General features: G+C 35.5%; 1 protein-coding gene across 4 annotated transcripts in view; it reads right to left on the reverse strand.

Annotated features, from left to right (window-relative positions):
• cltcl1 (clathrin, heavy chain-like 1) overlaps positions 1–23714 on the reverse strand; it is a 78814-nt gene that overhangs the window by 14029 nt on the left and 41071 nt on the right. For all 4 annotated transcript variants that reach the window (XM_051921115.1, XM_051921114.1, XM_051921117.1 and 1 more), the window contains exons 12-28: positions 23411–23575; positions 23144–23324; positions 18224–18387; positions 17574–17699; positions 16741–16883; positions 16219–16453; positions 14808–14930; positions 12803–12948; positions 10095–10278; positions 9689–9881; positions 8150–8307; positions 7396–7560; positions 6296–6403; positions 5612–5779; positions 5368–5517; positions 3452–3583; positions 3159–3269 (exon numbers count right to left, since the gene is read on the reverse strand). In XM_051921115.1, the coding sequence (XP_051777075.1) occupies positions 3159–3269; positions 3452–3583; positions 5368–5517; positions 5612–5779; positions 6296–6403; positions 7396–7560; positions 8150–8307; positions 9689–9881; positions 10095–10278; positions 12803–12948; positions 14808–14930; positions 16219–16453; positions 16741–16883; positions 17574–17699; positions 18224–18387; positions 23144–23324; positions 23411–23575 (2652 nt within the window). The remainder of the gene's footprint in view (positions 1–3158; positions 3270–3451; positions 3584–5367; positions 5518–5611; positions 5780–6295; positions 6404–7395; positions 7561–8149; positions 8308–9688; positions 9882–10094; positions 10279–12802; positions 12949–14807; positions 14931–16218; positions 16454–16740; positions 16884–17573; positions 17700–18223; positions 18388–23143; positions 23325–23410; positions 23576–23714) is intronic.

The raw sequence follows: 23714 nt of genomic DNA on the forward strand, positions 1-23714 counted from the left end.
TCTGAAAGAGGATTTTGTGCAAGTGTAGCTAGTTAAATTTTCCATTTCATAATGGAAGTAAAATGCAATATTAACCTATAAAATGACTAGTTATCTTATACAATTACAGTATTAAACTAAACAGGACGAGTGTGAGTGTATGTGTCCAAAGGCTAATCATCTTTGCACCCAGTGCTGCTGGGATAGGCTCTGGTTATCAACGTGACTGACAGGACTAAGTGGGTTTGAGACCTTAGTGTTATATATGTAATATATACACACACATATATACAGTGGGGCAAAAAAGTATTTAGTCAGCCACCAATTGTGCAAGTTCTCCCACTTAAAAAGATGAGAGAGGCCTGTAATTTTCATCATAGGTATACCTCAACTATGAGAGACAAAATGAGAAAAAAAATCCAGAAAACCACATTGTCTGATTTTTAAAGAATTTATTTGCAAATTATGGTGGGAAAGAAGTATTTGGTCACCTACAAACAAGCAAGATTTCTGGCTCTCACAGACCTGTAACTTCTTCTGTAAGAGGCTCCTCTGTCCTCCACTTGTTACCTGTATTAATGGCACCTGTTTGAACTCGTTATCAATATAAAAGGCACCTGTCCACAACCTCAAACAGTCACACTCCAAACTCCACTATGGCCAAGACCAAAGAGCTGTCAAAGGACACCAGAAACAAAATTGTAGACCTGCACCAGGCTGGGAAGACTGAATCTGCAATAGGTAAGCAGCTTGGTGTGAAGAAATCAACTGTGGGAGCAATTATTAGAAAATGGAAGACATACAAGACCACTGATAATCTCCCTCAATCTGGGGCTCCACGCAAGATCTCACCCCGTGGGGTCAAAATGATCACAAGAACGGTGAGCAAAAATCCCAGAACCACACGGGGGGACCTAGTGAATGACCTGCAGAGAGCTGGGACCAAAGTAACAAAGGCTACCATCAGTAACACACTACGCCGCCAGGGACTCAAATCCTGCAGTGCCAGACATGTCCCCCTGCTTAAGCCAGTACATGTGCAGGCCCGTCTGAAGTTTGCTAGAGAGCATTTGGATGATCCAGAAGAGGAGTGGGAGAATGTCATATGGTCAGATGAAACCAAAATAGAACTTTTTGGTAAAAACTCTACTCGTCGTGTTTGGTGGAGAAAGAATGCTGAGTTGCATCCAAAGAACACCATACCTACTGTAAAGCATGGGGGTGGAAACATCATGCATTGGGGCTGTTTTTCTGCAAAGGGACCAGGACGACTGATCCATGTAAAGGAAAGAATGAATAGGGCCATGTATTGTCAGATTTTGAGTGAAAACCTCCTTCCATCAGCAAGGGAATTGAAGATGAAACGTGGCTGGGTCTTTCAGCATGACAATGATCCCAAACACACTGCCCAGGTAACGAAGGAGTGGCTTTGTAAGAAGCATTTCAAGGTCCTGGAGCGGCCTAGCCAGTCTCCAGATCTCAACCCCATAGAAAATCTTTGGAGGGAGTTGAAAGTCCGTGTTGCCCAGCGACAGCCCCAAAACATCACTGCTCTAGAGGAGATCTGCATGGAGGAATGGGCCAAAATACCAGCAACAGTGTGTGAAAACCTTGTGAAGACTTACAGAAAACGTTTGACCTCTGTCATTGCCAACAAAGGGTATATAACAAAGTATTGAGATGAACTTTTGTTATTGACCAAATACTTTTTTTCCACCATAATTTGCAAATAAATTCTTCAAAAATCAGACAATGTGATTTTCTGGATTTTTTTTTCTCATTTTGTCTCTCATAGTTGAAGTGTACCTATGATGAAAATTACAGGCCTCTCATCTTTTTAAGTGGGAGAACTTGCACAATCGGTGGCTGACTAAATACTTTTTTGCCCCACTTATATATATATATATATATATATATATATATATATATATAAAATATATATATATATATATATACATATACACACACACAATGGTGAGAAAAAGGTTTCAGACCCTTGACTAAGTCAAAAAAGTGAAAAGTTGTCAAACTATTTACAAAAAATTAAATATCAAGTACTGTTGCTTCTCAGTACTTTAACTTCTGGCTGGAGAGTCTACTGGGTGGGCTTTACTCTCCTACTGCCTGGGAAGTCTCATTTTTTTCCATAGTTTAAAAATTGCAGCTAGTCTGAATGACAAGGCAATGTGTCTGTGTGGCATATGTAGCTGAGAAGAGCTAATTGTCATGATTCTTCTTGTATTATGTGAGATGCAACATTGATAAGCTCCACCTGCAACCTTGTAGTAGAAAAAGATAAACAATGGATGGACAAAACTGAAAAAGAAATGTATTATTGTATTAGTACAGAGTTTAAATATCATCTGAAGAAACAGAAATTAGGATATTTTTTGACTGTCTAACCCACAGTTGCAGTATATGTACAAGATCATTAATATGCCCACATCTATTTGGCAGTTTTGCTGTAACTGCCAATTCTTCAAGTAAAAGCAGCACCATTGTTTCCACTTCTACAAATCAAAACCTGCCTTTGGAATTGACTTACTCAAGTACAAGCTGGCGGGCTTTTTTAATTTAGAAAATGTTTGTGTAATGCAACATATACAAAAAGAAATCTGCTGGTGTAGCACAGGAATGTAATGTTGTAGTTAGTGCTGTTATAGCCCAGCTTGGTTACCATGAGGTGTTAGCATGTTTCCAAATACTCGGGTTTCTCTGAACATGCCGAAATGTGCATTTAAGTTACAGCCTAACCTGTGTGATTTTACATACATAACCTGGGATCTTCCTGCCCTAACTCCAGTGCTGCTGGGACAAGTTTCAGCTCCTTGTGTTCCTAAAAACTGGTAATGGAGGATGGAGGTTTCAGCTGCCCAAATGGATATTTTAGGCAAGCACAATCATTTTCAAGTAAATGTTACTAAATTTACCCAAACATTGAGAGGCCATGCCAGCATTCTAAAAAGACAAATCAGACGTGTACTTTGTTTCTTAGCTGGATACTAAGTCAGATTTGTAATCATTTAATAGAACAGATTATTACAACATCATACACGTTATTACAAAGAGGTGGCTTCTTTAGGTTTTAAACCAAACTCTTTCCAGCCGAGTACACACTGGTACTGGTGCGCAAACACAACCCAATCTGTATTATTTCCAGTACTGTGCTTATTGTGTACCTGGTAATCTTCCTCTTCAGTTAGCAAGTTGTTTAAGGCTTCGTTTACTGACTTGTTGTTATGATTCTGCACAGACCGCAGATAAGATTTGACAAGCTGCAACTGCTTCATCTGAAAAGGATTATTAAAAACAAATAGATTACCTTACCTACCGAAACAATGTGCTACGTAATCATGTGGATTTTACATTTTAAGGCTTAATTAATGGTTTACGAACCTATATTAAAAACATGAAGTAACTAAATCAATATAGCTCACATTGACACTTGGTGAGAATTTTAAATTCCAGTTACCTTTGCAAAGAAATTCACTGCCCTAGTGTGGTCCAAACGTGGTGACAGAACCATCAGCAGGTCATTAATTAAGAGAGGTTTATAATCCATGTAAAACTGCAAGGCTTTATAATACAGCTCCACATTTGCCACCTGTATAATGAATGGCGAAATGAGATATCAACTGCATTCACCTGTAAAAACTTCAATCCAGACACACACACACACACACACACACACACACACAGAAGAAAATAAAGACAAATATCAAGGGAGACTGTATTTTCTACCTGAATGAAATTGTAAGGTCTATGTATTTTGTATTATCAGAGATCTTGTTAGGTAAAACACCAAAGTTTATAATTAAATTATTGAGACAAGAACTTCAATGTTTCAAGAAACCATACTGTTAATTTAAATTCACCTGCAGATATGCAAAAAACTACGTATTTTTGTCAAAATTAATCCTGTTGTTTTTTTTTTTAACTGTTTTTTCCTTTTGCATAAGTGGAAAAGTGCTTTAAAAGAATTAGGTGAAACATGGCTGTTATATGAATTATGGCACCTTTCTTAGAGGAAATCCCATGTAACTTTTTTGCATTGGTTTCCTGAAAACAACAACTACGTCTGAGGAGTCAGCCATATGAAATTCTTGTTTTATCATTATTATGGATTACTACAATTAAGTATGATATATTTGACCCTAGCACAGGGGTAGGCAACGTCGGTCCTGGTGAGCCGCAGTGGCTACAGGTTTTCATTCCAACCCAATTGCTTAATTAGAAACCAATCATTGCCAATCTCAGACCTTATTTAATTTTATGGCTTGTTAGTCTGTGCAATGTAAGGCTCTTATATCGTAGATTTTTTTCCTTTCCAAGGATATCATCCAAATGATTTGAAGCCTAAAACAGATAATTTTCAGTCTGTCACATTTTTCTATTAAGTGTTTTATTAAATCAAACAGTGCATGATGAACACACACAGATGTAATTGGAAAAAAGCTAGCTGGAGAACTGCTGGCTGCTTTGTCTTTTACATCTTATTGCTAATAAGGAGCAATTAAAACACTGAATGCAGCAGTTTAAGATTGAAATAAGCAATTAAGGTTGGAGAACCTTAACAAGCGAGACCACTAAAATGAAGCATCAAAATGTCACTTAAGGCTTCTTAAGCAATATGTGCTTCATCAGCAATAATTGAGTTCTCGTTAAGGAACTGGGTTGGAACAAAAACCTGCACATACTGCGGCTCACCAGGACCGACGTTGCCTACCCCTGCCCTAGCACATTTGTTTCCCAGTATGAAATCCTTTAGAACACCCAGAAACAAAATAAATAAATCAGATAATATCTTGGGTCTGCTTTTAGATGGTAATGCTGAAGGAGGGCCCCTACCTTTAATCACGTTGAGTTATTTTAACCTATTAAAGATTCTTTACAGTATAAAAGTCTTGTTTTTTGCAAATCCAACAAGATAATAATATGTATAGCTTGTATTGTCCAGAATCTGCTTGTTTCACTGTTGAAGGATCAACCTACATTGAACTGATTCCAGATATAATGGTAAAGTATATACATTAAAAATATAATTGGCTTGATATGGTGTACAACACTATGAATTTTAACAATTACTAAAGATTACTTATTACACATCACCAATGTTGAATACATCCATCCTTGTAAATTTACAATTATTAATGGAAAAGTATGTATGTTCTGTTTAAAATGCTTACTAAGCAAAGTACATTATGTTGAGGAGGTTATCCAAACAGGAGAATATTTTATTCACAGAGAAACAGCACATTAGAAACAGTCACTAAAAATTGCCATAAAAAAAAAATGCCAGTTTTCCATATCGTTATCCAACCCACCATCATACTTCTAGACCCAGACCCAGTATTTTCCACAAGAGATAACAGGTCCAGTGCCTATTACCTTAGTAATGATGTCTTTAAATTGTCCTTCCTTCCAAGCATCGGTAGGGTGGTTCATCATTGTTATTATAGCATTGTCAAACTCCTCATACTTATCATAAAGAAAGACGAGTTCCGCCCATAAATGGGCCTGCTCTGCAGCACGAAGAACCTGTAAAAAGGAGATCACATCAATTTATGACAATATTCTTTTTGGAGAAGTGACAAGCTTCATCTAGTGTCCATACCTGTTCAAAACAACTAACCTTAGGAATATTGACTCTGGACCAGAAGAGCTCTAAGTGTTCCCTCATCTTCTGTGGTTTAAATTTAGAATATAGAATTGCCAGTTCAGTAAACATTCCCATGTGTGCTCGTTCTAAACCAAGGGCAGCCTCCAAAAGTGCAATCAAATCTTCAAAGTAGCCACGGTCCTAAAATAAAACGAAACACAAAAAAAAAAAAAAAACCTTTCAATTAAAAACAAAAATGCTGCTAAAAATGGTGGAAAAAATACAGAGAAACTTCAAATTAGGTTTGTAAAAATCCTGAAAGTGCGATACAGTAAATTTTAACATAATAATATTTTTCATTCAAATTAAAAATGTAAATGCAGTATTCAGAAGACTTTTGGTTTATGTGTAGAAATGTCCATCATTTTGTAGTTACATCCTACTTTACTCAAAGTTAAAAATATTATAGTAATTTAATATATTTTGATTATAAGCCAAGTATAGAGTACAATTTGCTATCTTGAAATAAACTTTGCTGTCAGAAGAAATTTTATCAATTCCTTTATAATCAAGATATATGCCCCATACAGCCTCTTTACAGGTATTAGAACACTATTAAAAGTTTCACTTAAATATGATCTGTGATCTACAAGCTCACTGCTACATGTAAAGAGCAACTATAACCTGTGAACACATACGAGTTCCCTTTAATTGTACCTGGTAGTAACTTATTAGCTCCTCCAGCTCATCGGCATGAATGACAATGTGCAAGCCACATATCTGGGCAAGCCGAAACTCTGTGCCATCAACGCACGCAAAGCAGACCTAAAAAAAAAAAAAGAACAGTTGTATATAAATATAAAAATGAAACGGTAGTTTAGATTTAATACAAACCATGATATTTGAAGAGCAATATATAAAACCATACTTTATTATACGGAAAAAAACTATCATACAGTATGCAATTCTATTAGAATCTTTCTAATTACATACACTTTTTGAAAGAACAGCACAAGTCAAGGCAGAAGCAAAATATTTTATATTACTATACACCTTTTGATTTATCAATCAGATGCCTTAAAATGGAGCATCACATACAAATACTTAAACAGATGTAATCCTGAGTTAGAAGATTCTATTTACAATTGAATTCATGGCTGGAACAATCAGCAAAATATTAATAAATGGGATCTCTGGTTAAATATATTGGAATGCCATTTAGTTGCCTTGATATGGGCTTTTCCTGTTCAAGTGTGATCAAGATATTCATGGTGACCAAGTCATTATTAGATTGCAACAATTTGCTCCTTTGTTCACAGTAGCTTTATGATTACATGCACAGCAGGAGGGACATTCTGGACATGCAGTACTCTATAAGCCACAGAGAAGCTTGTATGCAAAAATTTTGCTCGCTAAAGGCACTTGAAAGCACAAGTAGGCCGTTTCAAAATGAAACCGACATAAGATTTCTGAGAGAGAAACAGAGAAAGACACAGTGACAAAGGGGATACACCAAGCTGTTCAGCATTTGTCTTTTTTTCCCATCACTACACATATACAACCTGTATTTGTCCTTCCATTCATCCATCTCCTAATTATAACTCACTTATCAACTATTATTTACAAAAATAAGACAGGAACCAAACATGGTCTGGATGTCTGTCAATCACACAATGAACACAAAACAGTTCTGCACTTACCATTTCAGAAACAAATTACAATGTGAACTGTACTTGGTTATTGGCTTCACAGCAGTAATTAAAAATACCTATCCCTCCTCAGCTCTTATGTTTTTGCTAAGACTAAAATGGACACACCTCCTTCCAGGTCCTTGTGCTATTAGCTTTACGGGAACTGTCCACAGCAGCCTGGTATTCACCCAGGTGCACTAAGGTAGATGCAAGTCGGGCAAAATTGGAGACATTGTTGTAAAGCAGTTTGGCAGCTTCATACATTTCATCTTCGTAACAACGATCACCAACCTAAAGAAGGAGAGTAAACTGGGGTAAAAATAATATTTTCAATAGTTATTTTTCACATTTTTTCTAGCACTTAAGTGACAGAGGAATCTAAATCTGTGTATTGGCCGACTTGACATGCCTCAACAAAAGAACACAGACATGGACAAAAGATCCATAAATGCAGCACAGGCTATAGATTTGCTGGGGAGACCAAGTAACAGAAAATTGTGTCCCAATATACTTGACTGAACACAAACACAAATCAAAAAAGAATGGCTTCATTTGAAACTCTATATAAATCTTGAAAATACTGCTAAAACTGCTTCAGTCTCTGTAAAAAAAAAAAAAAAAAAAAAGATCCTCTCCTCTTCTTTCTAATCCTTACATACACTTACAGGACATTTTCTAACAGCCTTAAGCAATATTTGAATGTTGCAATGCTTTCTGTTTGTGGGTTAGTGATAAATCCATTGCTTATACCAGTTTTCAACATGGGCTATGATTCTGGTCCAGAACTCTTTATTAAGGTCGGACAACACTGATACACGCGCATCTCACGGATTCTGGTGCCATCCAGTTACACTATTACATCACTTAAAAGGAAACTTGCTTGCTGGATGTGAGCGTTGTTTGGTCCACTAACAAACTCTTCCAGTTCTGACAGACGATTTGTTTTTGCTAAAGCAAATATAAGCTCTGTTTCCACATAAGACTCTCTTGCTTTTTTTCTTGCCATCTGCAGAAACTTAACCAGATCTTCCCAATTATCTAGAAGAGGAAAAAAAATGGTTATAAAACACAATTATGATTTAGCAAAAGTTTTAAAAATAATAAAACCTGTTTCCTCTCTGCATAAAATGATTAAAATGAGTGACAAATTTAACTGTGAGACAGCTAATGGTTTCAGACAACTTCAGATGAATAAAGAGTAATGGTAATACTGACATAAGACAAAAAAAGCACACTGAAGCTTCAGACATTCTAAAAAGAACTGATCTATTCATTTAATATGTGCAGCCTCAGATTGAAAGGTCAAGAGAATACAAGTCTCTTTTTCCTAATGCATATACTGGTCTCAGTACATAAAAGCAGGGCTGTTACTCATTACTTGGGGGAGAAAAGTTACCAAATATAAATGAGCACATCAAAATTTAAATAAATGACTGTTACAGTAAAATTATGAATGGACTCCAAATCCCCTATAACCTTAGTGTTAGATTAAGTGAGTGAGTTTTCGTTTTCCTTCAGCACAATCCAAAAACTTTAAAAGGCACGGCGTGCGTGCCGCCCTACTCTCACAAAATTTGATTTGTTAAAACAAATTTTGCGTTGTACTCCTAGTTAGTCTGGTGCAGTAACGTAGACTACAAGAATACATGCTGGAGCGTTGAATGAGCATCTGTCATTCCTCATGCAGTCCTGTTATTTTATTGCAATAAGAAAGTTCACTAAACAGAGTAAGAATGACACCTGCACATAAATCACACAGCAAATATGACAGCATTAAGTTGATAATGAAATTCTTTAATTACAAACACACACACTTTTTAAATTACCAATCAATGTCAGAGAATTGCAAAAGTGACAACCAATTTACAATCTGTAAACTATGACCAACTATCAACAACACAGACCTAAAGTTACAGGAACTAGTAAGTTATGTTTAAACTTAAATAAGTTAAACCTCAAGGGCTAATTTTGTTGGCATGGATTTGTTTATGTCAAAGTGGGACATAAAACATATCAATTAATATTTATGGCTTTTTCATGCATTTATCATATGGCACTTGCCTAAACAAGTACTTGTAAACATGCTACTGATCTAAACATAATAACTAGAAGACTGAGCAATTTTAAAACTGTGAACAATGAATGGTGCATAAATGGTGCCGTTTAACAACTAACTATTCAGCAGTGCTGCTTGTCTCTTAAGAAATCAAAAATGATAAACATATGCCATTTTAAACACCATGCACACACTTTTGCATCTTTTATGAATCATTACTGTAAAAGGAAAACACCAGTAACTTCTTTGTAAACCATTATCATGTTCATCTCCTGCAATGTGAACATATCAAAATAAAAAAATGCACAGTTACAAAAGTGCTGTAATGGTGATACTCATTTAACAGTTGTAATGACATCTTACTGTTTTTGCTGGCAGCATTGACCACTTCCATATAAGCTGAGGGGTCATCTGCCTTGATATAAGAATCAATTGCTTCTTTGACCATTTCTTTCTGTAGCTGAGCCCTGGCTAGCTGGCTCCATACAGCTGGTTCATTGCACCGCTCAGCAAATTCATAGGCACGGTCCAGGTTTCCAATGTGTTCTATTAGAACCTTGATGGAAGCAATATAAGTTGAAACAATCCATTACATTATTAATGCAAAAACAAAAAAACACATAAAAACCCACACAGGCAGATGTGCCACTCATTTGGGGCTTTGACCGTCAAAGCTTTTTCATTTGAGAGTGTACCAAGCAGCTATTCAAACTTTCCAACAACTTTTAAAAAGTGCACAATTTTCACACTTCTCTGTAATAAAGTTTACCTGAATAGCAGAAGTGTTCACATCAAATTTTCTAAAGATGGCAAAGGCTTCCTCAAACAACTCATTGCTAATAGCAATGTTAGCAATGTCTGGAGCATCATAATTGTCCAAGCGATTAATGTATTCCATAACTCTTGTCCTGTCAGCTTTAATGGCAGTCAAGATGAGCAGGTTCTGAAGGTTTCTAATAGCAAGAATGACAAACATCAGTTACACTGCTATAAATAATCTGTTATATGTGCCCCAAAAACACATAAATATTTTAACATTTATAACATTTTTCTGCATTCAGTCCAATGGACTGGTAGCCATCCAGAAGCCCATGAAGACATTGAGTCTTCCTAAATTTAGTGTACACTGCCAGGCTTATTCTTTTTCTTGCTTGGCTATAAACACATTTAACAGGAAGATCTGACATTCAGTTTAACAATTTTCAATCTTTATAGTCAGGTAGCTAAATTTTACAAATAGACTTCAAATCACCCATACTCTATATATATATATATATATATATATATATATATATATATATATATATATATATTTGCAGTTGGAGACCCACAAAGGGAGAAAAAACGAATCACGTATCATAAAATAGTTTTATTCCTGAGCTTTCAACCCCTATCAGGGGTCTTCATCAGAGGATAATGCTTAGACTTACAAGAATCAAAGGCAATATATAGCAACACATTCAGTGGGGGGGGGTGGGTGGAGGTGACTAAGTCCGTATGATCAAAAAATTAGTCACCTCCACCCACCCACCCCCCCCCCCCCCCCCCCCCGAATGTGTTGCTATATATTGCCTTTGATTCTTGTAAGTCTAAGCATTATCCTCTGATGAAGACCCCTGATAGGGGTTGAAAGCTCAGGAATAAAACTATTTTATGATACGTGATTCGTTTTTTCTCCCTTTGTGGGTCTCCAACTGCAAATATGCAAACTGTATCACAGACCTTCTCTTCCATATATATATATATATATATATATATACAGGAACATCGCAACGCCGTCAGAAGAAAGGACGCACTATCTTTGATATATGCACATACTAAATTGACAGGACACACATTCAACTGGGACAACGTAAAAGTAAAATTTAAGGCCAGTACAAAAAGCGCCAGAGAGTTGGCCGAGTCTTGGCTATCAGATGAAAACGCCATCAACAGACACTTGGACATAAACCCAGCATATGCCAACTTAAGAAGGACATATGCACTTTAATTAAACGATACACCCCCCCCCCCTTGATCATACTGACTTAGTCACCAAAGCCCACCCCCCCAACACTGAATGTGATGCTATATATTGCCTTTGATTCTTGTAAGTCTAAGCATTATCCTCTGATGAAGACCCCTGATAGGGGTTGAAAGCTCAGGAATAAAACTATTTTATGATACGTGATTCGTTTTTTCTCCCTTTGTGGATCTCCAACTGCAAATATGCAAACCGTATCACAGACCTTCTCTTCCATATATATGTATATATATATATATATATATATATATATATATATATCTACACTCTTTGTGTTTACTGGATGTGATGAAGCATATGGGTGCTGTACACCATAATTTGATACCAGCACAAACCGTACATGCAAATGGTAACATCTATGAATGCCATCAGAGACAATGCACAAGGAACTACATGACAAAGAATTCAAAGAAAAGAGAGAACACAGAAAAACAGCAGAGTGTGTCTTTAGAGACCCACTCCCCGATTTTTAAAATGAAAAATATTAGTTATGTTCGGAATTGATGTGCTACTGCTTGGTTTAGAATATGTGATCAGCCAGTAGTCAAAGAGGCATTCTGAAACAAATAGCACTGTTATTAATAGCACTTTCAGATATGTGTCTTTGGAGAAAAGTTCTACTGTTAAACAAAAAGTCTTTAAAAGTAATACCATTTGAAATAAATTCTGAAAAAAAAAAAATAATGTAACTACATTATTTAAACAGAATGATGAAATTATATTTCATAACAACTTGGTGACTTATTTAATTGTATTTTTTTCACAATAATGATGCAAATATTTAATATTTGCCGTTTTCTTTATTTCAATTTGTTACAAATTATTTCCATTATATTCCACATGCTCTATCAATCACAACAGAAATTCTGTTTTATTACTTGCCATACTCCCACCATGTCCCCATACATTTGCGTTGGACACTGTTTTCTATCTAGAAGATGGACTTTGAGACATTTAGGAAAACAGTAAGACAAACTAAGTTGTAAATATTAATCAGTGTACTACACTCAGGACAGGACAAAGAGATTCAGCAAAGACAATGGACCCTTGCACCTGATTTTGACAGTTGGTAATTCATTCGTAACTGTTTTGATGAAATGGAAGTCCCACTTATAACAATACAGCAAAGAAGGGAATAGAAATTCAATGCATTTAACTGCTTCCTCCCAAACCTTTTCCAAGCAGCTACTGTTTAGGCAGCCACAAGAGCCAAACTGAAGGCAAACACTTTCTCTTTTGTTACACATATTGTGCATATTTTCTTTCTGAAATGAATTTAAAAATCTCCATTCTTTGCTACTGTATAGTATGTAATGTTGTCATCTTTTCTATAATGAAAATTAAATGCACATTTTCTGTCAGAATCCAAAGTCACTGGTCAAAATTGCTTGTAACTTTGTTTTATAACCATAAAGCTAAGCTTAGAGCAAAACTTACCCCCAAAACCCCCTCACCTGTGTTCACTGAAAACAGAATTATCTAAAACAATCTTCTCCAGTAGTTCAATTAATTCATTTGGCAAGTCAGCTGTCATGAAAGCCTTAACTGTTACTGATACTTCCTCTGGATCCTGGGTCTCAGATAGGGCTGTCTGAACAACCTAGAATGGTATAAAATGTAGATATAAAGCCGAATATAAATTTTTCTACATTCAAATTTCTTAATAAAAGTTGACAAATGGAGGAGTAATAATCATTTTAGGGATTAATTTCCAATTAACTTTTGGTGTTTTTTAAAAATTAAATTTACTCATGCTCTCATCTCTAGATGAATAGTTTCCTCTTCTGAATTCACCAGCTTCTCATATGCTTGCTTCTTCCTTCCATAAACAGGAAATCATGGATTTTGCACTGGGTTGCATGCTGCCTTTTTGATAGGTCCCCTTGCACCTCATTGTATTGTTCACTGTCCTTTCTAATACAACTCTATAGACATGCAACTTAAGGATCAGTTTATGGTTCTCTTTTCGCTATACATGACTGTAGGAATTCATCAAGGCTTCTTTTGCCCACTCTATATATACCATATGCAGTGGTTCCTCAAATATAATTTGTTTTTGCCTATTTTCAGTCAGGACAACCGTCTGCTTTTCCACCATATTTGCACCTTATTTTATAACCTCTCCAAGTCTAATATTATGTACATACCCCATCTTTGCACAACTGTACCTGATAATGTCATCTTACCTTCCAGCTTTTGGATTCCAAATATATGTATCTTTGAAAATCTGACCAACAATGCAAATTTACAGTCATTTTCCAGTAACTGAGCAGAGATAGACATCCTATAATTAAACGTTTAACCACACAAAATTTTCGCAATTGAATAAAAAAATAAACTAGCAAATAAAACTGTAAAATAGTATTGAATAATACATTCTTACTATTAACACATACTGTAATTACAAGTACAAGAAAAAAATGACAGTATTAAATTTACATATGGAAAACAGAATTACTGTTTAACTGGTTAGTATTTTTCCATCAGTAGAACTGTCTTTGGTTGCCTACAGTATGACAGCGATTGACTGAGTTCCATTTCAAATCAACAACACTCACTAGCAGCCTTCATCATTTTGGACTGTGATGTGACAGTGATTCAGTGGAAAGACTTCCTCTAAATTAATTTTCGTATTTGTTCACTAAAGACTCCTCTATAATCTGCACTGAAATGACACATGGACAGCACACCTTTCCTGGTTTTGGCCACAGCTGCATGCTTACAATTGTGGCACACTGTAACTAGCAATGACACTTCTGGGAAACGTTAAGAGAATGCCCTTCCACATGATAGTAATCACTGGGAGGATTCTGAGAGGGCTTTATTACCCAGGTTCACCAAGATGTTATGCAACTCTCATTCTGTTTTGCTACATAAAACTTAACATCTGGCTAGTCATTTCAGGAAAATAGAGGTATTTTTACCATAGGAAATGAGTCTGGTAAATAAAGAATAACAAACACACAATAATACTACATCATTATATGACACAAACATATTCATGCAGAAACACAAAAAAAAGCAACTATATGTATACTGTAATATAAAAAATAAAGACATTTTACTGTCCAATTAAAAAAAAAAAACCCTTAGGATGCTGGAGCAATCTTATAAAAAGACAATCAAGAGTGTTACATGTTAAATGCTAATGAAGTGCAGCATTTTTTACAAACGCTTACCCAATAATGGGGTATGTTTTTTACATTTGCTTCACATAAGATACAAAACATTGCTACAACAACTAAAAACTCTAAATGTAACGTTTTTCATTAATGCTTTGAATTTTCTTGCCTTGTCTACTACAAATAATTTGAAATATAATTAAAATGTTGCCCGGTTTACATGAAACAGGAGGTAGGGAGTTAAAAAAATGTTTAAACATTAAATTATTCTTTATTGAAATATATAAAATTAATAAAAATGCAATAAAAAGAATTAAGAACAATCTTAATCACTGACCTGGTCTATTAGTTGCCGTCTGTATGGATTGTTCTCCTCAAGGACATTTGCCCAAAGGTTGGTGTCTTTCCTGCGCACCAGATACCGAGCTTCACTTTTGAAAAGTGAGTTTTCATTGCAGACCTTAGGATAAGATGGAAAGTAATTTTTATTACGTATTACTACTTTTGATTTTTTTTAATTAAAACATGAAAAATAATAAATCCACATAGAATGCATATTAAACATTTTGTATAAATGCTTTTTTCAGCCATTTATTTTAACAATTACTGCTGGCTAATTACATTTGACTGACCAAGTACATTCTCTACTTCTCAACCTGTGAGTTCTAGGCTTCCTTTCAGTTTCCAGTGGATTGTGCCCTCTGGTCCTCTTTATGATACTATACTAAACAAAATATATCCTATAATATTATAGTTACAATAATTGCAGCTGAAGCAGTAAACTTAATTTTGACCGACAAATGTGATATGCCAGTGATCTGTTTATTCACCATCTCTAATGCTTGTTCCACCCTGTGGCACAATTCAGTTCAATTTTAGTATAGCACTCTTCACTGAGTGCAGGCTCAGAGCACTATAACATTTTCACTGGTAAAAAGCAATTACAAACTTTACAAATTACTAATTACATAATGTATATGCATAAATATAGATTTGTTTATGCACACAGTAAAATAGTCCCAAACTGATAACATCATTTACAGCTCTTATTACATTCCATTTGCTTGCACCAATGTATAGAACAAAAGCTATTTCACCGAACTCTTTCAAGTCTTCAAGTCACTGACATACAATAAATTGGACTAATGGGTGGTAAAAAGTCTTTTCCAAGTATTTTTCTGCTAGTGTTTTTATGTTTAGTTCCATTGGAAATGCAGCTAAAGAGACAGTATATTCAATGTTTTCATCTGCGCTTTTCAGATACAAGGGATTTTCCTGAAAACAGTGTTAATAGCATTTCGAAAAACTAGTCTGAAAATTGTGATTTAAGCAGAGAATGAGTTTATGATACCACCCCAAAGATAACAGAGTTCCGAACTAATTTAGTTTAAGTTTAAGTTTGTTTAGCTGGTTAAGTCCTTATAATATTCTCCAGTCTAATGAGAGACTGAGTGCAAGATCTCAAGTATGCAGTGAGCCATAAAAGGCTCTACAGACAAACTACTCTGTCACAATACATTACTTACGTTAATCAAGCAGGAACACATCTTTTGTTACCTATTTGTTTAATATTGACTATGAGTTGGACATTTGCCGTTGTATTTTAAGCCACTTTAACATACATTTGAGTTGTAAATCCTTTGCAATTATACATGTGGTAAAAAGCACTATGTAAAATGGAGACTGAACTTATGAATTGGTTCAAACCCTGAAAGTACCTTTATACTGTACAATAAAATCACCCTCACCTTAATGAGTTCCAGATCACACTGGCCCCTTTCATATGCCAAACACGCAAGGTGAGGGTCTCTCTTTTCACAGTATTTTCCCACAACACTGCTGTCATAATATGGATTTTCACGAAGGAATCGTTCAGCGTTGTTATTGCTGTCAATGTAGATTTTAGCCAATGCATTGTGGGTGGCAGGTTCCTCACAGCCTTCATGGATTCTTGACTCAAGCCATGAAAGCAATAACTTGAGCCTGGAAAAAATAAAACAAATAAATCCAAAACAATTTACATCAATAAATTCCTTATCACAAATGTATCCACATTTAGGAAACTAAGCAATGAACATATAACATATTTTGGTATAGAAGACAACAGTGGAAACCATGATCCACCAAGCTTATATGTACAAAACAGAACTTTTAACAAGGAATTGAACCTCATTCACAATTAATGGGCTAACCCAGAATAAGAACTTCACCTTTAAATCAGTCTTTTGCAGAATTATAAATATTTGGCCAAAAAATAAAATAATTTTTACCGATTTCTCTTTTCCACTTCAGCAACCAGTTCATCTGTTGAAAACTGTCCTCTTACTACCATAATTAAGTTCTTAATCACATCTTCTGAGCAGTCTACATCCAAGAGACCACCAATAACAACTGGAAGACGGCTAGGGTTCACCTGACAAAATTAATTATTTTATTTATTTTTTTTGCATTAATATAGGCAATCTATAAGAAAAGGGAACAGTTAAGACACCTACACAATAATGACAATAAATACCTGCTACACACCCTGACATACATTCACGTTTGCTTGAACTAAATTAACGAACACAGTATCTTGTATCATACCTCATCTTTCACTGAATCAATAAGAAGAACAATGTGCTGATAGAGCAAATAGAAAGCCTTAGCTTAGTGTGTCATCACTGATTAAGAGTGTGTTTCCTAAAACACAACACTGACCCAATTACAAAAAACTCAGAAGTTGTGAACTATCACGACCATTCTTACAAATCAAATGTTAGGTGGTATTGTCATTGGGGATGTTAAACAAATTTTGTTTTCTTCTGTTTTTTATTCTTCTTCTGCCATTTTTAAATATACTGGTAAAGCCTACCAAAACAAGGCAAGTGGGACATCTGAAATTTGCCAGATAAACATTTGTCTAGCTAGGAATTGCATGGAGAATTTATTACATCTGAGTGATCCACAGAAGTAAACTAAAATTCGATGTCTTTAGATAAAGAAGCTGCTTAAAAAAATTGTAATTGATTAACAGGTAAGTTTGTTCTATCCCAACAAGATAAAATTATCCATTAAAAACAATAAAACTAGAAATAAAATTTATGGGATATGGCCCTCTTACCTTCTGAACATAGATTTCAATGTACTTCTGAAGACTATTTCGGTACAGGTAAAGAACAAGGTCATGAACAAAGTCAAAACGGTCACACACAATAATAAGAGGCAGCTGGTCAGTTAACTTGGCTTCCTATAACAAAGGCAGTAAACAATACATGTAAAATAAGCATTCATTTATTTCAAACACTAAGTCTAAACAATAACACTGATTATACATAGTGTTTAACAAAATACTAGATAACAAATCCCATTAGGCATTATTCATCTCTTATATGTAAAGCCACTTCCATTATAAGTATTTATTGTCCGTCTTGCAAATCATTCTTCACACAGTCCTCTCACATTCTGACAATAACATTTCCCATAAATAAATTAGTTCTGTCTACCCATTCAATTTACTGAATCCATTTGTCTATAATAAAATCAGAGGCTCATGGACATAACTGAAAGGTTCTAAATGTCTATGCAAACTATTTGCTGAAATGAAGTCAAAAGTATAAATTCAGTTAGGTTTCTGCTTCAAATCAAATTAGTCTGCATTCAACTTTTTCAAGAGTGCCAAATCCTCTGCTGGCAGCTGGTAAGCATCAGTTATAGCACATGGTTTGTCAACTTACCAAAAGTATTAAAGAGAGGCAAAAAAAAAAAAGTTACCTTAAGAAAATTCTTGACTCTGTCTGGGTCATAGCAATTACTTTCTCGACAGATTCGCTCCACTTCCTTAATCTGACCAGTTTTACATGCTGCTTGTATGTATTTAAAGTGCACATCTGGCTCCTGACTGAAGTTTACAATAGAACCCAGAAAATAGAATAAGCCTAGAAAACAAAATTAAATCAAGTACAACTGAACTTCCTTTAAATGTGCAAGTTTGTTTTTTGCCTATGGCACAAATTTCAGAGTCCCCTTAAATTCCGTTATACCATTATTTATATAGACTCTGGTGGGTTAGAGAAGAGTTAGAGTAGAAACAATGTAATTGACTATTGCTTTTAAACAATTTATACTAATTAAAACAGTGCCCCAACAGTAAGATTGGATACATAACTGATTAACAGATGGTGTCAAAAAAAAAAAAAAATCATTACCTTCCACACTTATCCACCATCCTATTGCATTATACAAAGTTTGCAAAACTAAGCATTCCTCCCTATGTAGAAATTAATTCATTTCAAACAGAATTACTTCAACGTGTTAGTTATAAGCTGTGCATTGTTTCCATTTCTAGCCTGCATGTGCTGCATTTGAACTAGCATGAAAAACTAAATGACTCCTATTCTTAAGTCTATACAAAATGCTTCAAGTAATGTCTAAATACTTGAATTCTCTCTATACAACTGTTTGCTGTAGCGTGCTTTATAAGTGTGAAAACGGGGAGAGGCAAAGTGAAGCTTGGAGAATTGTGAACTGAACACACTCACTGAAATTCTTTGGGAAATCCTAGAGAACTCTGGAACTTTTTCCATGAGCACTTTGTGCACATTCTCCAAAATGACTTTGTGAAATGTTCTTTCAAACTAAAAGCTATTAGCCACTCTTCCTTGGAGAGCCGAATCTGACAAGCTCCCATCTTTGTGGATCTGAAGCTGAGACCTACTCTGTCAAGCCAAATCTGTGTGGCTATAGTCTGACAAGACAGAGAAGCCATGACTTTGAGAAGGCAACTTCAGCATGTAAACTCTTGAGCCAGAATAAGTAATAACTTTTCTCTATGCAGTGGCAAATGACAGCAGAAGGCAAGCTGAGGAAGCAGCAGCACAGCACTGACAAAGATTACACAGGAAAAAGAATGAATGCACTCCAACGTATGAAGACTCTTCCACTTGAACCCACAGCAACAACAAAGCAACATCTCCACCCAAAATTGGACATCATCCATCCATTGGTATTGTAAAACTATTTATCTGTCCCAAGATAAAACAGTAAGCTAAATACCAGTAAACAGCCAGCCTATATTATATGTTTGTCTGTCTAGTCTATCTCTGTCCAGTCTTATGTGTCAGCATATATTTGCGGTGGCCAGACAATTCCCCACATCAGTCAATTCCCCACATTCCCAACTCCCCACAATTACAATTCCCCACATCACAATTCCCCACATTGCAATTCCCCACATTGCAATTCCCCACTTCCACAACTCCCCACATTGGGATAATATGGAGTGCACTGAATTAATAATATAATGAAGGAATTCTAAAATGCAAATAGTAGTAATTAATCTCCAAAAGTTTTATTTCATGACAATTTATTGAAATGCATTACTGATTACAAAATACAAGTAACTGATATACACAAATGAACAAATGAGTTTAATACAAAATATGCTTGGTACAAAATAATGAATTAGATAAGGTCCTATTCCATTTGCTAATAATTCCACTGTACAGGTTTATCTTTACTCCCGACTAGGGTAAGTTCGCTACAGACTATCAAACGTGCAAACTTGGTGCGCGCGACGCGGAGCACGTAGATACTTTGTAAGGCGCGAGAAGAATTTTATTTGATTTATTTCGTGTTTTTATTTTTACACCATAAGTAGAGTCTATTATTTTTGAGAACTTTAATTTTGGTAATTTAAAAAAGATAAAAATCAAAAATGTTACGTTTTAGCATGTTTTAAGAAAGATTCAAAAAATAATAGAATTCAACTTACCTGTTTCAAATTTTTAAAAGGCAAATTGTATATAAAAATGCATGCTTGGATAATGTATTTTTACATATTTATTAACAAGTAGCGTTTTTAAATAAAATAATGCTCGATGTGGGGAAACGGAGGGCACGCTTTTGTATCATTATATGGACTGTCTTATATAGTACATTAGTCTATGGTTATAATAAATATTATCCCAATGTGGGGAGTTGTGGACGTGGGGAATTGTGAATTTGGGGAATTGCAATGTGGGGAATTGTGATGTGGGGAATTGTAATTGTGGGGAGTTGGGAATGTGGGGAATTGACTAAGGTGGGGAGTTGTCATGGAACCATATTTGCAGTTGTCAAATTTCTATAATCCTTGTGTTTATCAATAAACTGTTTTATTCTACTTCTTAAAATGAGTGGGCTGCAGTTACCTCTATATCAAGTCTAAAGGCCGGACACCTGCCTCCTACAACAGAGAAAGGTAAGGTAAAGAAAGTATGAGCCTTGCCGAATTATCTGATTAATTATCAGTACTGCCGAAGGCAAAAGTGATAATTAACCAAATTAAAATATCTTTTTCCAATCCTACATTATTATGGTGTCCTCCTGGATGGCTGTCTTACCGATTATTAAGCATCAAAAATGAAAACACTCCCACAGAGTTTACTAAACCACAGCGTAATCTTTTCTTGCTAGAACATTAAGTACCAACATGAATTCAAATATTCATGCGGTAATTACAAGATTTAACACTTTTGGCACAACTACCATAGAATACCTCAAAGAATCATCTGAAGAGTATTTTGCATTAATACTATGTGTGTGTGTATACAATGTATAAACACATTTTGTTCATAATTTGCAAAGCAAAATATTTTAAGGATTCTGTGAATGACAGGATCGACCCAGGTAGTGATATGGAGTATCACCTATACTCATGAAAGAATGGAAAATGAACAATACAAGTATTGGGGCAGTGGCACTCAAAGCGTTTTGGACTGAGGACCATTTTGAAAAACTCTACATTTTCTGCACAACTATTATGCATGACCGTATTTTGACCATATCATCATTTTATGCATATATTCCAACTCCAAGCTGTATAAACTTGAATGTTTATTGGATTTAAGCATATCAGGTGATGTGTATTTGTGTAATGAGGGAAGGTGCGGCCTAAGGAGATCAACACCCTATATCAAGGTGTGCATAATTATTAGGCAGCTTGTTTTCCTCAGGCAAAATGGGCCAAAAAAGAAATTTAACTGACTCTAGAAAGTCAAAAATTGTAAAAAGTCTTTCAGAAGGGTGCAGCACTCTTGACATTGCTAAGATATTGGGGCATAATCACAGAACCATCCAACGTTTTGTTGCAAATAGTCAACAGGGTCGCAAGAAACGTGTTGAGAAAAAAAGATGCAAATTAACTGCCAAAGAATCAAATGTGAAGCTACCAGGAAACCATCATCCTCTAGTGCTGTCATATTCCAGAACTGCAACCTACCTGGAGTGCACAGAAGTACAAGGTGTTCAATGCTCAGAGACATGGCCAAGGTAAAGAAGGCTGAAATCTGACCACCCCTGAACAAGACACATAAGTTGACACGTCAAGACTGGGCCAAATAATATCTAAAGACAGATTTTTCAAAGGTTTTATGGACTGATAAGAGTAACTCTTGACAGACCAGATGGATGGGCCTGTGGCTGGATCAGTAATGGGCACAGAGCTCCACTTCGACTCGGACGCCAGCAAGGTAGAAGGTAAACAAGGTACTGGTATGGGCTGGTATTATTAAAGATGAGCTAGTTGGACCTTTTCAGGTTGAAGATGGACTTAAAATCAACTCCCAAACCTACTGCCAGTTTTCAGATGACACTTTCTTCAAGCAGTGGTACAGGAAATAGTCTGCATCTTTCAAGAAGACCATGATTTTTATGCTGGACAATGCTCCATCGCATGCATCGAAGTACTCCACTGTGTGGCTAGCCAGTAAAGGCCTTAAAGTTGAAAGAATAATGACATGGCTCCCTTCCTCACCTGACCCATCTTAAATGGGAGATTTATGGGGAAGGAAAACAGTACACTGCTCTGAACAGTGTCTGAGAGGCTGTGGTTGCTGCTGCACAAAAAGTTGATCAAGAAACTGACAGACTCCATGAATGGAAGGCTTATGACTGTTATTGAAAATAAGGGTGGCTATACTGGTCACTGATTTTTTTTTTTTTTTGAAATGTCAGAAATGTTTATTTGTAAATTTTAAGTTGTTTATTATTCTCACTTTAACAGATGAAAATAAAAAAGTGGGATGGGAAAATTTTCATTTTTCCTTTAGTTGCGTAATAATCTGGCACACTAATAGTTGCCTAATAATTGTGCACACATATATATTCCCCTGAGAATGTTCACACTCACATTTCCTTTGTAAAACATTCAGGCTTCAGGTTTATTAATATTTTTGATTGACTGATAGTGCTATATTTGTTCCATATTAAAATTAATCCTCAAAAATACAACTTGCCTAATAATTGTGCACACAGTGTAACAGTGGAGCCCCCGAGTCTGACAGTCACCTGTTAACATGATTCTTCATTACATTTCTCTGATTTATTTAATTAAAAGCATTTATGGAAAACATACCAAGATTGAAAATCAATATTGATGGATTTACATTTCAAAGTCTTAGATTTATTTTTTTAATTTCTTTTTCTATTCATATTTTTTACATTGTTTGCCACAGTACAAACTGGTGATGTTTGACGTCTGTTATGCGATGAACTTCTTTCTCTACATTCCGCATGAAAATGAGAGACTCAGTTTTTTTTTTCATGGGGAAAGTAACATAAAAAAATTATTTTTGGGGGGAATATTCTTTTAATTCAAGTATAAAGATCAATATTTTTCATTAAGTTCATAGCAGCCAAAAAATAGACATTTACCTTCATAACTCTTGAAAGATTCAAATAGCTCAACCAATGCTTGAGTACCGAGCTGCTCATGGTACTTGGAGGCCACTTGCACACACAACTGTAAGTTCTGTCGAATATTAGCAGACAGCATTGCTCGCAGACACTCTACGGAATCTTCTACAGAGAGAGAGCCGAAGAAGTTCACCAGCCACTGAAAATCCCCAAAACACCACAAATTAGTGAAAATTTTAAATTTCACTCTGTAATGAATGCAGCTTTTGATAATACACTTCATACCTCTGGATTCAGTAGATGAGTGTGTACAACAGCACGCTTAATATCATACAAATCACTATAGTGTTCCAGTGCTCGCTGCAAAAGTCCTGCTTTTTCACAGAGCTGTGCAATATGTGCACGGTCATAATGTGTGAACATCTGATTTCCAAGTATAGCATCTGCAACCTGTAATATGAAAAAGAGCAAAATAAATTTGAACCATTAGAAATAATTCTGTTAAAATTATATTTTTCCTATGTCCATCCAGAGTGACATTTACCTCCAAGAACCTACTGGCTTTCAAACTCACTTTGTTTAATTCAAG

The sequence above is a fragment of the Erpetoichthys calabaricus genome, chromosome 18, assembly GCF_900747795.2.
Source record: "Erpetoichthys calabaricus chromosome 18, fErpCal1.3, whole genome shotgun sequence".
Taxonomy (NCBI): Eukaryota; Metazoa; Chordata; class Cladistia; order Polypteriformes; family Polypteridae; genus Erpetoichthys; species Erpetoichthys calabaricus.